Raw genomic sequence first — 15,550 nt, forward strand, 5'->3', positions numbered from 1 at the left:
ATAACGAACAATAATTTAAGCTCCTTTATACAAACAAAATGACACTCTTAAACAAATACTTGAACAAACTGAAAGTGATTTAAAAAATCTTAACAAATGAAGTAACAGTCTGTAACAACGAATATATAAAGTATAACATATTTCAAAATCGTAAACGATAAATGCTTTTACATGATTTTTAAATCGTGAAAATTCAAATAAAGTCTTGAATTTTGAATAAAAAGTCTAGAATTCATATCGTAACAAGCAACAATCTGAACACGAAATACAAATATTGTAGGCAATAAATAGATACAAACAATTCGTAACAAATCAAACGTGAATTACGTGAAGTGGAAATTGTCACAAATATCAAAACATCACATCTATAAATCAATTTATATCACAGATGAACTATACACACCTAATATTAGTGATTATGTTAACAATATAACGGTTGTGAAGAATGAAAATACAAACGATACAAATGTACCTTAATTATATTAGATTTTTTCAACCATGCATAACAAAAAACAACAGTTTGAAACCCCGACCAGTACAAACATACTGATGACGCTGTCACAAATATGCAAACTTAATGAGTTTTTTCTCCTAATGATTCATAAATACTTAACATAGTGTAATTACATTAATATACAGTCCATAAAATAAATAAACGTGTTTGTAAACATGGACGGATTCAAACGGAAGGGGAAGAAGCATTTTATAGAAATATTTTAATGGAAAAATACAATACATATCCGTGGCCCTGACAAACCTATAATCCGGGCCAGTCTATTTTATAAGTGCAACAACACGGTTGACCCATTTAAAAGAGCTGTAAATATTCGTTATTCAACAATTTCTAACACTTTACAATAACACATAATCTCGAAAGTCGAAACAATCAGACCACGTAATGAAAATGTTAATATATTTTCTCAATATTCTTAGGTAAATTCGTGTCTTATTTGTCTAATACGGAAAACGAAAGATTAAAAAGCAGAATAATATACTAATTGTTTAATTATACGAAACCCTTATCGTATATAACTATATCATTTATAATATAACGAAGACATTATATGTCATTAAGATAACTTACTCACTATATGAATTACAGTACCTGCGATAGTTTAGGGAGGCTTTATCATATTAAGTGATAATACCAACGGTCTTGTGAAAAGATGAAGGATATCTGATATCAATATACAATTAATAACAATTAAAAAAAATGAACATTGAATATAAGTAATGTTAAAAATGTTAAAACTCTAACGAAAAAAAACGATGTCAAGAACTTATAACTAATAATGGTATAAATTAACAAAGAATATATATAAAGAATGAATAATAACATGAAAATAGTTTAAAACCATGTGGATAAATGGTTAACAATTCATAAAATGATTAACAAAATATTAAAAAATACTTTATAAAATTGATTGAGAACTGGCTGTGCTCTGACCGTGGCCGAGAAGGCTTTACTTTTGAGCACCGAGATCAAATCAAATAACATGAAGAAATGAAATTAAAAGAATAAATTTCAAGGTATAAACAACAATATTTGAATAGAAACTAGAGATGCTTTTGAGAAAAGCGCATGTCTCCCACAACTACCTAATCATCTAAATAGTAAGTCAGTCTTTATATACTGTTTACCTAATCCACATGTGCATGCGCTTTCTTGACACCAAAATGACGCCTACTACTAGTAGTATAGGCGCTGGTTTAGGGGTAAAACTGCGCAAGAAATCTGATTTGGTAAATCAAGGGCCATAATTCCGAAGTGCCTAAGCCGATTTGGCTAGTTATCGAACTTGGCCGAGCACTTATTGGCAGACACATTTTGTTGAAGTCTGGTGAAGATCGGATGAGAAATGTTTGATTTAGAGTGCGGACAAGCTTTGTGACAGACACACAGACAGACACACAGACACAGACTGGAGTAAATCAATATGTCTCCTACACCACTGTGGGAGACATAATTACAACAACTGAAAAAATGTAACAAAGAAAGAAACAAAAAAAACGAGAAAGAGACTCGGGTGCGACTATATATGTATCAAACCAGTTTGGAAGAAAAACAAGAGCTGTCGGAGAACAACAACGCTCGACTATTCAACAAGGTTTATGGAAAAAGTTAAATGCATATCAGTTCATGACAATGGAAAATTGTGTGAAGTTTCAATCAATTCCCATTAGAGGGTACTGGGATACCAGCTTACTTGCAAAACTGCTAAGTCAAATAGGGACATAATTTTGTAAAACTGCAAACTAGAGTTATGTTACCTGTGCAACACATGTCAGATCATGACAGTGGACTAGTGTGTGATGTTTCAATCCATTCCCATTTGTGAGTACTGAGATACCAGCTTATTATAAAGCCTTAACAAAATCGAAAAGGGGCATAATTTTGTAAAAAAAAAGCAAAATAGAGTTATGGAACCTGTGCAATATAAGTCAGTTTATCACCGCAAATAAATGTATGAAGTTTCAATCCATTCCCATCAGTGATTACTGAGATACCGGCTAACCTACAAAAAACTTAACAAATCGGGACGCCGACGCCGAGGCATGAGTGAGTCCAACAGATCTACCTATTCTTTGAATAGTGGAGCTAAAATACTATAATGAAGGAAAGAATCAGTCTTAGATATGGAAAAAAATAGTACAAGATATCTCAAGTGACTATCACAGCAAAGAAACAATACTATAAGCGAACAGATGCAAGAGCAAACAGACGAATACCATAAACAATATTTAGATAACAATAACAACAAAATGAAAATAATATGTCTAAATAATTTCAGCGAACTTATACATATAAAACAATTCGAAAAAGTAGCCGCATGTTACCAGGGAAGAAGAGAAGCAATGGGGAACAGACAGACGAACTCAGTATGGAATTAAAAGAAACAAACTCAAGGTATCAGTAACACCATAAACAATAATATTTGAAAATCATTAACAGCAAAATATAAACAATACGTAACAATAACGAGAACAATATCAATAGAGATGCAATCTAAACAGGTGTTCAAAAAATGAAATAACAAGAGAACAGTAAATCATTTTTAACAATTATAAACAATTTCAAACAAGACATAAAAAAGAAAAATGAATATCAACAACAACATTCTAAAAATATCCAGAAAAAAAAACACTAACAAAAACAACAAAATAGTAAATAGCACAGTATCAATATACCACTAACACTTCAATCTTTAAAAAAAACGTTGTGTGTTACCAAACGGTAACAGCTTTTATAACTTAAAACCTTCTTATAAAAATCTCTTATCTCGTCTAAACCGGCCTGTAGCTTGGCTTCAAAAATCTTCTGGCAAATGTAATGCGCCCATAGAATGTTGGAGAATGGGGAAAATGCCGCCCAGTCATTCCTGAAAAAATACCAAATTACTTTTAAAGAGTACGTTTTGAAACTCTATACATTTTCACTATTTCAGGCCTATCAAGACTAAAGAAACCAGAGCGGGGGCACGAATCTCGCTGTGGCATAAGCTATTTGCTTTTTGTGGTTTGCTATTTTTGCTTCCTGCTGTTTGATATTTCATTTCTTTAAAAGATTGACGATACTTAACCCTTAGTCTGCTGGCGGCAAATGATTATGCCTTTGCGACCAGTGCAGACCAAGATCTGATCATGAGCTGCACTGTTCGCCATTCAGTCAGTTTCGTTTTGGTGAGTACCCCTTTTAACAGTTAATGGTACTGTCCAAAATGAAAGATGGACAAGTTATAGAAATTTAGCGGGATAAGGGTTAAAGTATAAGAAGAGGATTCGAATACATGCCAGGAGATCAATGTGGTGTGGCTGATCATTCTGTGTTTCGCGTTTAATATTTTGTTTCATGGTTGATTAAATTGGCTATATAGGCTCCAACTTGCATTTTTATATATCTGCTTATATATGTAGAAGCGTTAATGTTAATAAAAAATATATCAAGCAATAAAATAAATAAAATAAAAACGTTTGGAGTGCGCGTGTTTTTTAAGTACAGCCTACATTTTTAAACTGTTTGTGAACGGGCTTTTAATAACGAGGTTATAACAAACATTTTAATTTGAACAAAGTCGAAATAATGAAATATTTAGTTAAATTTAATATATGTTATATATAAGTGAATTCCAAGACTAATATTGTAAAACCTAGAATTTTTCGTTTAAATAATGCAGTTTTATCCTAGGAAAACATGCATAACTAAAATTAACAGGACTTACTTGTTCTTTTTCTTCATCTCTCTGTAAATATCGAACTGACTATCACCTTGTCCAGCAAACAAACTTACGTCATTTTTAAGATCTATATATATGGTTTTGTTATCTGTAATGAATAAAGAAAAATATTTTATTGTATGTGCCCAACAAAAGCAAGAGCTAGTGGATCCAGTCCAACATCTTATGTACAATGTACATTCTATACTAGAACAAAAGTAGATCGAATCTATTTTCTTAGAAAACATTGTGTTCAAATGATTGAATAAATTTAAATTAAGAAATTATAGGCCTATATCCCAAACAGTGATTTGCCGTTGAATAAAATCATTGTTTAGAGTTAAGATGCGAAAAATTATATCCCTCTTGATATAACGATACGCATCTAAACGACAATGGTTTTATTCACGGGCAAATCACTGTATGAGATATATTACGTTATGAAGGATTATTATGTACGTCTTTGCCGATATTCTTCAACTATTTGCCTGCTTTCTTTTGGTTTTTCTATACTGTCTGACGCCATGATGTAATAAACATTCTTTGTTTAATAGGAAGAAAACGGGTCGTGTAAGAACCAGTCTTTTAAGATACTCACACGTACATTATTGTGGAAACAGTCTGATCTGTCAGAGCTATAAATAAATTAACGCTATATTTCAGAAAAGCCAGGTGCTGGAGGTTCATCAATAAACATCAAAATATTTGTACATATCTGCAGTGGAATTACACATAAGATTTAAAAATAACAAATTTTATCACCTTTTGTTATTCTGGACAAGGTGAAGTCAATGATTTTCACTTCTACTCCCTGTGACCGAACACTCACATCTCTTCCGTCAAGTCGAAAGATGATCGTGTCTTCCACCGAGGCTCGCACCAACACGTTGCCCCAGTGGAGATCTCGGTGCTCAAACTGTAAAGCCTTCTCGGCCACGGCCAGAGCACAGCAGACTTGCTTAACGATACTGACACCTTGAGCAACGGATTCAATCTGCAAAATAATAAATATATATAATACATTTTCTGCAAGTAATGACCGTTTATACATAAATTAATGTTATATCGATATTAATCAGATTAAAACATACATGAACCAAACTTCTGGAAAAAGAACTCTATAAAAATAATGTAATGGAACTTTATTTCCGACCTCCGTGTTAATGTCCCCCACTCCCACCCCAACCCCCACCCTAACCCCAAGATGACAGCCTAATGTTGAACAGATGTAAAATATGCACTATTATGAAAAATAACCTTTACATTTTTTGTATATTTTTCCCATACAACTATGTAAATATGGCCATATTCCAGATTGTACTGGGTAGAAAACACAAGGTGTCCCTAAGGCCATCATCTGAAGTACAGGCAGACCACTAACATGCTGTAAGACAGTTGTATGTTTTCCTCACATGAAACGAGTTAAAATGCGGCGGAATATACGGGTCACAGACCAGTTTTCCAGAAGACATCTAGAACAAACGTGCTCGTGACATGTTATTAGAAAAGAAATGTCCATTCAAAATTAAGACGGCTGGTATTTACCTCGACGGATTCCAGAGCTACTCCAGAGTTTTCAAACTCGAAAATAATAAAGAGTTGATCATCAGGGAGGAAATCTGAAAAGAAAAAACCAAACAACTACCTTTAGTTTTGTCATTGTATAGCTTATTAAAAATATTGATCTACATATAAATTGATTCAAACTAGTCGTACATATTTTGATGACACCACCCCTCTTGGTATCAATTATGTATCCATATGCATACCTATGCATTTCACAGAGCCCAGCAGCAAGAACGATTTTTTAAACACAGCTACAGTTGTTATTCAAAGTACGTAAAGTACTCGTTTTCTTAGGTAGCTTCTTATACACTGACAACGGTTTAAATCCGGTGCTTTTGGTTCCCAAATTAGAAACATTAAAGACTGAAAACTCCATTTTGTGTTCAGGCATGTTTAAACATATGCATAGAGACCAGAAACATCTTATAATTTGGTGTTCCGACAGTGGAAATATATTGTACGTAAGTATTAACCTGGCACTCATTGATCTCCGCCAATATATTTGGACATTTTCGTTAGTTTACGCAATATGTGTATCCTGAAAATCTCTGCATTACTTAAATCACTTATATAAATAACAAACATCACGATGGCGTAGTGGTAAAGTGTCAGACTTCCAAGCACGTTCCCGCGGTTTCGAATCACCCGATACCTCTTCCTTTTTAATTCAGACTTACTGATATTGCTTTTATTCTTGTAATATTATGTAATTACGAATTCCAATTAATTCTCGTGTAGCACTTTAAAAAAAAAACAAAAAAAAACTGATGACAAGAAGAATTTTGTCTTCTTACATTGTCTTATCTGAATTACTTTTAGAGAATTCCATTTAGCATTTTCTATAACAGAGTGTATTTTTTAAATAAATGAACCACAAAATGTAGTCAGATCAGTGTTTAGTTTGCAGATTAAATATGAATATAAATACGATGTGGTCAGGCATGGGACTTGAACCCACAACCCAATACTTCAATACTTGGCAGCTAAACGTTTTGTCCACACAGCTACATGTACATATGACACTAAGTTAGATACCGCTATTAAGGTTCGGACACCGGAAATTATTTACGGAAACATACGGAATATTTATGAGTGTCAGGTCAATTCTTGTTTATAAATAAGAATTTTTTTCGAGAAAAATCGCAAGAAATAAAAACAAGAGCACCGCCTTGCGGGTGCTGACGCTCATCTGATTTTTTTTTTGTATAATAGAAATATTGTCCTACCCATGATTTTCTAAGTCTAAAAAGGGCCACAATTCTTGCAAAAAGCAGGATAGAGTTATGTTTCTTGATGTACAGTGTCCACTTATGATGGTGAAAAACTGTTGCAAGTTTTAAAGCAATAGTTTTGATAGTTTATGAGAAAAGTTGACTTAAACATAATATTCAACCAAGAAAATGATTTTTCTAAGTCCAAAAGGGGCAATAATTATTGCAAAAAGCAGGATGGAGTTATGTTGCTTGCTGTACAGGGTCAGCTTATGATGTTGAACAAGTGTTGCAAGTTTCAAAGCAATAGCTTTGATAGTTTAAGAGAAAAAGTTTACCTAAACATAAAACTTAACCAAGAAATCTGATATTTTCTAAGTCCAAAAGGGGCCATAAATCTTGTAAAAAGCAGGATGGAGTTATGTTTCTTGCTGTACAGGGTCAGCTTATGATGCTGAACAAGTGTTGCAAGTTTTAAAGCAATAGCTTTGATAGTTTAGGATAAAAGCTGACCTAAACATAAAACTTAACCAAGAAAACTGATTTTCTAAGTCCAAAAGGGGCAATAATTCTTGCAAAAAGCAAGATGGAGTTATGTTTCTTGATGTACAGGGTCTGCTTATGATGGTGAACAAGTATTCCAAGTTTCAAAGCAATAGCTTTGATAGTTTAGGAGAAAAGTTGACCTAAACATAAAACTTAACCAAGAAATCTGATATTTTCTAAGTACAAAAGGGGCCATAAATCTTGCAAAAAGCAAGATGGAGTTATGTTTCTTGCTATACAGGGTCAGCTTATGATGGTGAACAAGTATTCCAAGTTTCAAAGCAATAGCTTTGATAGTTTAGGAGAAAAGCTGACCTAAACATAAAACTTAACCAGGCAACGCCGACGCCGACGCCGACGCCGACGCCGACGCCGACGCCGACAACCGCTCAAGTGATGACAATAACTCATCATTTTTTTTCAAAAATCAGATGAGCTAAAAAAGGCTATGCGACAGATATGTTTATTTTTCAAGCACATTATATCGTACATTTCACGGCTTTTTAACTCTAAAAACACAAATCTGTCATAATTTGAGAAAAAATGCAAGGACTGCAAAACCTAGACATTTGACAGATTTGTGAAAAATGTATAATAACAGGAACATTATAGTGCACACTATGGGAGTATAAAATTTCACCGTCTTACCTGGGCGGTCATTTTCTGATCCTTTAGATGTTTCAAACCTGTCCCATTCTCGCAACAGTTCTATGGGATACTTGCCACAAACAATCTTGAAGCCAAGGGATTTAACGAATGTTTCACACCTGTTAAAAATACGTTCTCGAAGTTCACTGAGTTCTCTGAAAAAATTACAAAACAAAAGATTTTTAAACAAGAAATATCAATTGTTACCGACAAGTAAATATTTTACAAAGAGCTAGGTTTGAACTTAAGTTTAGCACGACTTTTCCCTGAATACTTATTATTATTTGTAAAAGTAATATACAGACATTATTCTGCAAATTTTTTAATGTACTTGTAAAATATAATAATGAAATTTTTTAAATAAAATTTTCGTTTGTTAAGCTCAAATGAAACAACCGATACTTTTTGAAGCTGTCTGGCCGGAAAACGAGCGGCATGTACATGCATTCGTACAATTATATAGCCCAAATTTTATTTTGCAAATTGACGTGTAGGCTCCTTGTGTATACATGCAGAATAATGCCGTATATATTTTATGCAGATTTAAAGAATTAGAAAAAAACATGTCAAGTCATCGACATCAACTATATTTTGTCATATAAAATTCTTAACAATATGACAATAAAAAAAACCTGAAGATTTAGATATAGACTTGATGATGAAATAAAACTTACTTTGTAATTAAAATTTCTTTTTTTATTTCTTTGAAAGATTTCTGTCGTTCCCCATTTACTAAAATTTCTCCTTCAATAGGAATGATCTGGAAAAATATCACAAGAGATGTAACAGGAGACAACGCGCCCGAATATTTCGAAGCTGGATAGTGAAACTGAGCACATCTGAGGAAACTGGAGCTGTCACTGGAGTGTTTAATGACTCCAATGGTGGATGAAGTTATTGCACAATAGCTTGAGAGATAATGAGTAAGTGTATCAAAAAATAAATATGTGTAATTCTAAGCAAAAAGGAGGCATAAATTATAAAATATTGGTGCTAAAGTGTTATGCATCCTGTGTCATGATGCGAGTGATGATATGGAACAACTACTTCAAGTTTGAATCAAATCAATTTGGTTATTGTTAAGATATAGTAAAATGCATCAAAATCAACCTTAAATTCTAAGTAAAAGGGGGCATAATTCAGGAAAAATTTGTACCAGAGTTATGCACCTTGCGTCATATGATGTGGGCGATAAGGCTGATCAATTATTTTAAGTTTGAATCAAATCTATTTAGTAATAATGAGGTAGAGTGAAAATGCATGAAATCTTCAAACTGAAATTCTAAGTAAAAGTGGGGGATAATTCATTAAATATTGGTACAAGAGTTATGTACCTTGTGTCATATGATGTGGGACAAATACTTTCAGTCTGAATCCGAATTCATATAGTAATAATTGAGATAGAGTGAAAGTGCATCAAAACTTTAACCTGAAATTCTGAGTGAAAAGGTAGATAATTCATAAGATACTCGTCTGAGAGTTATAAGTCTTGTTCCAGATGATGTGGGTAATAATGAGGAATAAATATTTCAAGTTTAAAGCAAATCCATCAAACAATTACACAGATAAGGAGAAAAAAAGAGAAAGTGGGAAAAACAAAACTTTAACCAAAGTGGAGACGTGGAAAGACGCTGACGCCGACGCCAGAGTGAGTAGGATAGCTCTCCATATACTTTGTATAGTCGAGCTAATTAACGAGCGAATAACAATTTATATAGCAATTCACAATATGAAATTCTTCCACATAATACCAGCTAATTAACGAGCGAATAACAATTTATATAGCAATTCACAATTTGAAATTCTTCCACATAATACCACCTTTTACACGAAAGCTTACCTATAAGTTTCAACATTACTTTTGTAAACTAAGTTGTAAACTTATATTTTGACCAAATTACTGCTATACTACCGACAGACTCCAGTACAACATTGAGCAAGCATTTACTTCAAGACCTTTTATTCGGCAAAATGTATATAACTCATTTGTTGACGTATATTCTTGCTTCGTCTTTTTAGTACTGAAAAAATATATCAATGTGCATTCGATTCCTGTTTGTACTATTATGATGATAATATCTGTTTCTAATGAATAAGATTTCAAACGATGAAAGTTTGACAATATTACATCGTCTATGTAAAAGTTGAGAGTAAAACAACTTTCAAAAACTCCAAGAAAAACACAAAAAAATACAAACATTTCCACATACGAACAATTAGACTGGCTTTAATATGCATGTTTTCAACGTCGTTCCAAATGATAAATTCATTTAATTGTGGAACCTGGTAGAATTATCCTTTTGTGACTGACGAACGGACTCAGAATTGCACACACGAAATAAACATAACATCAGTGATATGTTGCTTTCTACGTATGGTCTTGTTACAAGATACGATTTTTTCCCACTTCCTGCTACCATTGCAGCCAAACTTAATTTGATAAGCGATTTCTTGCTGTTCAAAGTGAGTTTACTACTTAAACAGAAGGGGTAGGGTTACACATCTTTAAAAATATTGAGTTACATGTGGTATAAGTTCTCTATTTTGCTTTCACTCTTTAGATTATATAACGTGGAAGAAATGTAGGTAGGTTTTACATCTGCCCAAGGTTATTTTTGAATGAAGTAAGCAAAATTTAAAACAGAAACACAGAATTCGACCTTATTTTTTCAATGTTGAAGTTCGAATTCTGTCTCATTGAATCCGTTTACTTGATGCACCCTATAAAAATGATATTGACATTTTTATTTTGTGTTTAATAATTATTTACCAATAGTTTGGTGTTTCTTTTATTAAATTAATGGTATAATGAGTTCTCCGCAAACGTTTTGGATAGTGGTCTCTACTTGAGCTTGAGGAGATACCATAAAATTTATTTAAAAAAACGACATTGTAAAAATTGTTTAAAATTTGCAACGCAGTGTGAAACACGGTCTCTTTTAAATATATACCAAGGCATGCAAATTCCATTTTGTAGACATTACTATTAGACATCTAATACCTTAAAGAAATAAATGAGCCGTGCCATGAGAAAACCAACATAGTGGGTATGCGACCAGCATGGATCCAGACCAGCCTGCGCATCCGCGCAGTCTGGTCAGGCTCCATGCTGTTCGCTTTTAAAGCCTATTGGAATTGGAGAAACTATTAGCGAACAGCATGGATCCTGACCAGACTGCGCGGATGCGCAGGCTGGTCTGGATCCATGCTGGTCGCAAACCCACTATGTTGGTTTTCCCATGGCACGGCTCAAATATATCTTGTATGTTCAAAACAAGTATAAAGTAGCCTTTGTGGCTCAGTGATTAAGATCGCTGTCTGCGAATCATTTTCCAGTTAGTGGTTCGAAACCTCGAATAATTGTGTATATCTAATAGTTTTATGTAAGGACAACATCCACGAGACTTAAGGTCCTTGTTTCTACCAAGGTGCCACCCCCATGTCCGAAACAAACAAAAATCACACCTTGGACGTTTAACCTGGACCACCATAATGAACTAGAAAATTACCCATTGACCTAAACTTGTGTCCATGTGACATAAATCCGAACAGATTAAATATTTTAATATGCTTGTCTTTGTTAAAACACTCTTACGCTAGAATGGCGTCACGTTAACGTACGATGACGTCAGAGTTTTTGTTGCGACCAAGAAAGAGCGCTTTTATATTTTATCTACTGTTTTAGATAAAGGGCGTAATAGAATCGAAATAATTTATAGCAAAAGAGTGTTTAACACTATTTATACACTTATGCGGTAATACGTCGTTCAAATAAGTTCACTCGGGCTGCGCCCTCGTGAAATAATTACGCCCGACGTATAACCACTCTTCGTGCATAAATAGTGTTAAAGCACTTTTTTGCTATAAATTATTTCTTAATTCAAACACACTTGTTATATCTGAATACCCGAGGCGTAGGACAGACATGAACTTAAATGCTGTTTTGCATACGTTTAACTGCAGATCTACTAATTTCTTTTCAACTGAAACCATCTCAGAAAAGCATAATGGTCATCCGAGCCTGAAAATAGGTAAAAGTTTATACTTGTTTGATGTTTATAGCAATCATAAAAGTATTTCAATGCATTCTTAATACTTACTTTAATAACATTTTCTCCAGTGGTATACACTTCCCCAAACGTCCCCTCTCCGATTTTCTGGAGATTCTGAAATTGTCTTTAAAAAGAAAATAATACAAGATAACTCTATAAAAGCTTATTAGGCAGTCTGAGATTCGCTGTATTCCCGCATCACCAAACATATCTCAACACCTTGCTTAGCATTAACAGCAGACCATTTTGTGTCGATTCGCCGTAAAACCCAACTCACTCACTCACTCAATCTTAGCAATGACGTAGCATTAGTTTATGAGGATTCAAGGTGACGTAATAAAAATACCGGAATGTACAATGTCTTCTTGTTCCGTAAGTCCTGAAAGTTTGGCGGGCATGACAGGATCTTGATGCAATGGAATTATAATAATAAAAATACCGTAAACATAAGAGATGTAATAAATTTTATGTATTAAAACCCTTAAAAAGTTATTGCTAATTTCATAACAAGAGCTGCTCGGAGGACAGCAACGCTCAATTATGCAACAAGTATGTTGCTGAATTTCATAGCCAAACGTTCGCAGATATATAGCCTACGGTGTCTATGAGAACCGTTGTTGTGTCGCCAATTTCCTTTCGTGAGAACATTTCTAGCATAAAACTGCTACACTTGTCAATGTTTGTAGGTGTTTTAGCAGAAGAGAAAACTTGTTAATATAGAGGTTCTCGGGCTCACGTTGCGTTAAATCTCCTTTTTATACAGATTTTTGGGGGGCAATGTTGAACGTATTACGGCTCAAAAAGGATGATTTGAAAGGAAATGACGTCGACGTGAGGAACCAACTCAGACATTCCCGCGCATTATACTGAAATTTAATGACATAAAGGGACAATGTCTTTAGTTATTACTTTTTACACGGCTTATTTTAAAACAGTATTAGTGCATGTTCATTTCGTGTTATAACATCTTCAGAATACGTTGGTACCCTCACCCTCCTGGCTCGGGCACCAACCAAACTGTTGGGATTCTGCAGGTGTTATAACAAAAAAACATGCGCAATCCCTACAGTATTAAGACTGGGGTAAAACAATGATTGTCGGAAGATTATATTCCACTCTTTTACCAAAGATCGTTGGCGTGCTGTTACATCATTCACAGAAGCGTATATGTCAACTTACAGGCTTTGAAATGGCATAGGCTTCTCCATACTACACAATGCCAAAACTTCTTCCCTGGGCTGAAGAAAAAAAATCAGGGAATAGAAAAGAAAAAACAATATGTTTAGGTAAATAAATGCATTTAAAGCAAGAAGTTTCAATCAAAGAAACATCAGTCTGTCATCTCATTTTAAGGAGAAAAGGTAGTGATACACCACATTAATGGGTGTCGACTAAATTCCAGCTATGGTTAAAGAAACTGAAGAGCGCCACTATCTCTTTTGCAATAACTTCTTTTTCTCCACCCTTTTTCGTTTGGCTGTCGTTCGAATTCAATTAAATACAATATAGCATGGAAATCCTCATCAATATGCATTTTAATATCTTTAAATCGTTAAATTTACAGTGGTGAGTCATTTTGGCGTATTCCAGTGTTCGGGAAAGTCGTGCAATTAGCAAACATCACAATATTCTACAAGCTACCGAAATAGTTTCATGTAATAACGATTTGCTTATTAGACGATCCTTTATAAATTGTGACGAAGATATAGACTCAGGTATGCTATACTTGAACTAGAGCTATCACTAAAGGTGATGAATGTACGCCCCCTCCCTTCCCCCCCCCCCACCCCCTCTGCAATTTTTTGTTGTTGAAGCCTAACATGCGCCATGCACAACTACTGTTGTTACTGATCACTTGTGTGAAGTTTCATTAAATTGTGTCAAGGGGATGAGGAGAGATGGTGCGCACAAGATTGTGTCTATGTATAAAGTATAGTAACAAAAAACAAAGTCCCGTAACTCTGCAATTTTTTTTTTCTGAAAGAACTTAACATGCCCCATGCACAACTACTGTTCTTACTGATCACTTTTGTGAAGTTTCATTAAATTAGGTCGAGGGGATGAGGAGAGATGGTGCGCACAAGATTGTGTCTTCGGACAGACGGACAGACAGACAACCTGAAACCAGTATACCCCCCCCCCCCCCCCCCACCTTACAACTTTGTTGTCGGGGGTACAAATATCATGGCATCATTGGTCTAAATTAACAGGTCAACAAATAAGGACACATATCTGAAAAGGCTTTAGTTTCCTTAAGACGAACACAGCAGTCAAGCAACTATGCGAATAATTATAAAGGTACCCGATTGTTTTGTTTACTACAAAGCAATGTGATGAGGATATGTATCATATAACTTATACGTAGCTGAATGAAATTCTATGGCAAATTAGATTAGAGAAGAACTCAGTAATAATCTACTATGACTGATATTTTCTTCACTTACGCTAAGGTTCTTCGCCGCCTTTGGTCTTTCTTTTCTTCTACCATACATAAGGGTCATGAAACGATGACATAATATTGAAACAGAACACGAAAAAGCAATGATATTGTGATATTGATGACGCACTGAAGTCATATAATTAACTAAAACTATACAATATAATAATAAGAAAAGTTCAGTTTAACTGCCATACAGCATAGAGCATAGGATCTCTCAACAGGAGGTCGCAGGTTCGAATCAACTCCGCCAGCAAATTAGAGTTTTTGACAAGGGAATATAACCACAGGCTCACAGAGAGAGTGCACTTGCTTGAATAACAGAAAGTAGTTCTTGTTGAAACAGCGCCGTAAGCAATTCAAATATATTCCAAGGAAGAAGATCTAACTTTTATCTATTTCAATCAGTGCGGATACCAGGTAGAATCATCGATCTTCCTACAGCAAATTGAATAAATGAGGGACCAAACCCAAAATGTAAACTATGTCTGTGATACTGCTATTTATTTAATACAAAAGATTTAACGGAAACACAGAGCACTATAAACAAGGTCTCAGAACCACGCATTTGCGAGGTAGGCCCACAACAAAAAGAATCTGTAACGGAAAAACATTACGTGGTCTTACATTGTTGCTGATCAATTCCAAACTTGTACATGTATCACAATAACCTGGTTCTTGACTGGCTGAAGACTGAAGATGTACAAACACGGGTACAAGTCTCATCACCGCACAGTTAAGTGACAGGTTTATATGATGCTTAATGACATTTTAATGGTAAATTTACGTAAGACTGTAGTTATGTAGTTAGTTAATACGTACGGTCGTAGCCGAGAGCCCGAGGGCTCTTCAGTACTTTGTGCGGCACCGTTAGTG

The 15,550-nt window shown here is 34.4% G+C and overlaps 1 protein-coding gene across 1 annotated transcript; it reads right to left on the reverse strand.

The window, feature by feature from the left end:
- Positions 1-359: 359 nt before the first annotated feature.
- LOC123545513 (serine/threonine-protein kinase haspin-like) lies at positions 360-15,550 on the reverse strand. Its single transcript, XM_053551584.1, has 11 exons — positions 15,497-15,550; positions 14,682-14,718; positions 13,417-13,475; positions 12,286-12,361; positions 8,860-8,945; positions 8,186-8,340; positions 5,760-5,833; positions 4,977-5,208; positions 4,221-4,323; positions 3,230-3,380; positions 360-365 (listed from the first exon to the last, which is right to left on the reverse strand). The coding sequence occupies exons 3-11, from the start codon at positions 13,443-13,445 to the stop codon at positions 360-362; spliced, it is 912 nt and encodes a 303-aa protein (XP_053407559.1). The 5' UTR covers positions 13,446-13,475; positions 14,682-14,718; positions 15,497-15,550.

The sequence above is a fragment of the Mercenaria mercenaria genome, chromosome 1 (genome assembly GCF_021730395.1).
Source record: "Mercenaria mercenaria strain notata chromosome 1, MADL_Memer_1, whole genome shotgun sequence".
Taxonomy (NCBI): Eukaryota; Metazoa; Mollusca; class Bivalvia; order Venerida; family Veneridae; genus Mercenaria; species Mercenaria mercenaria.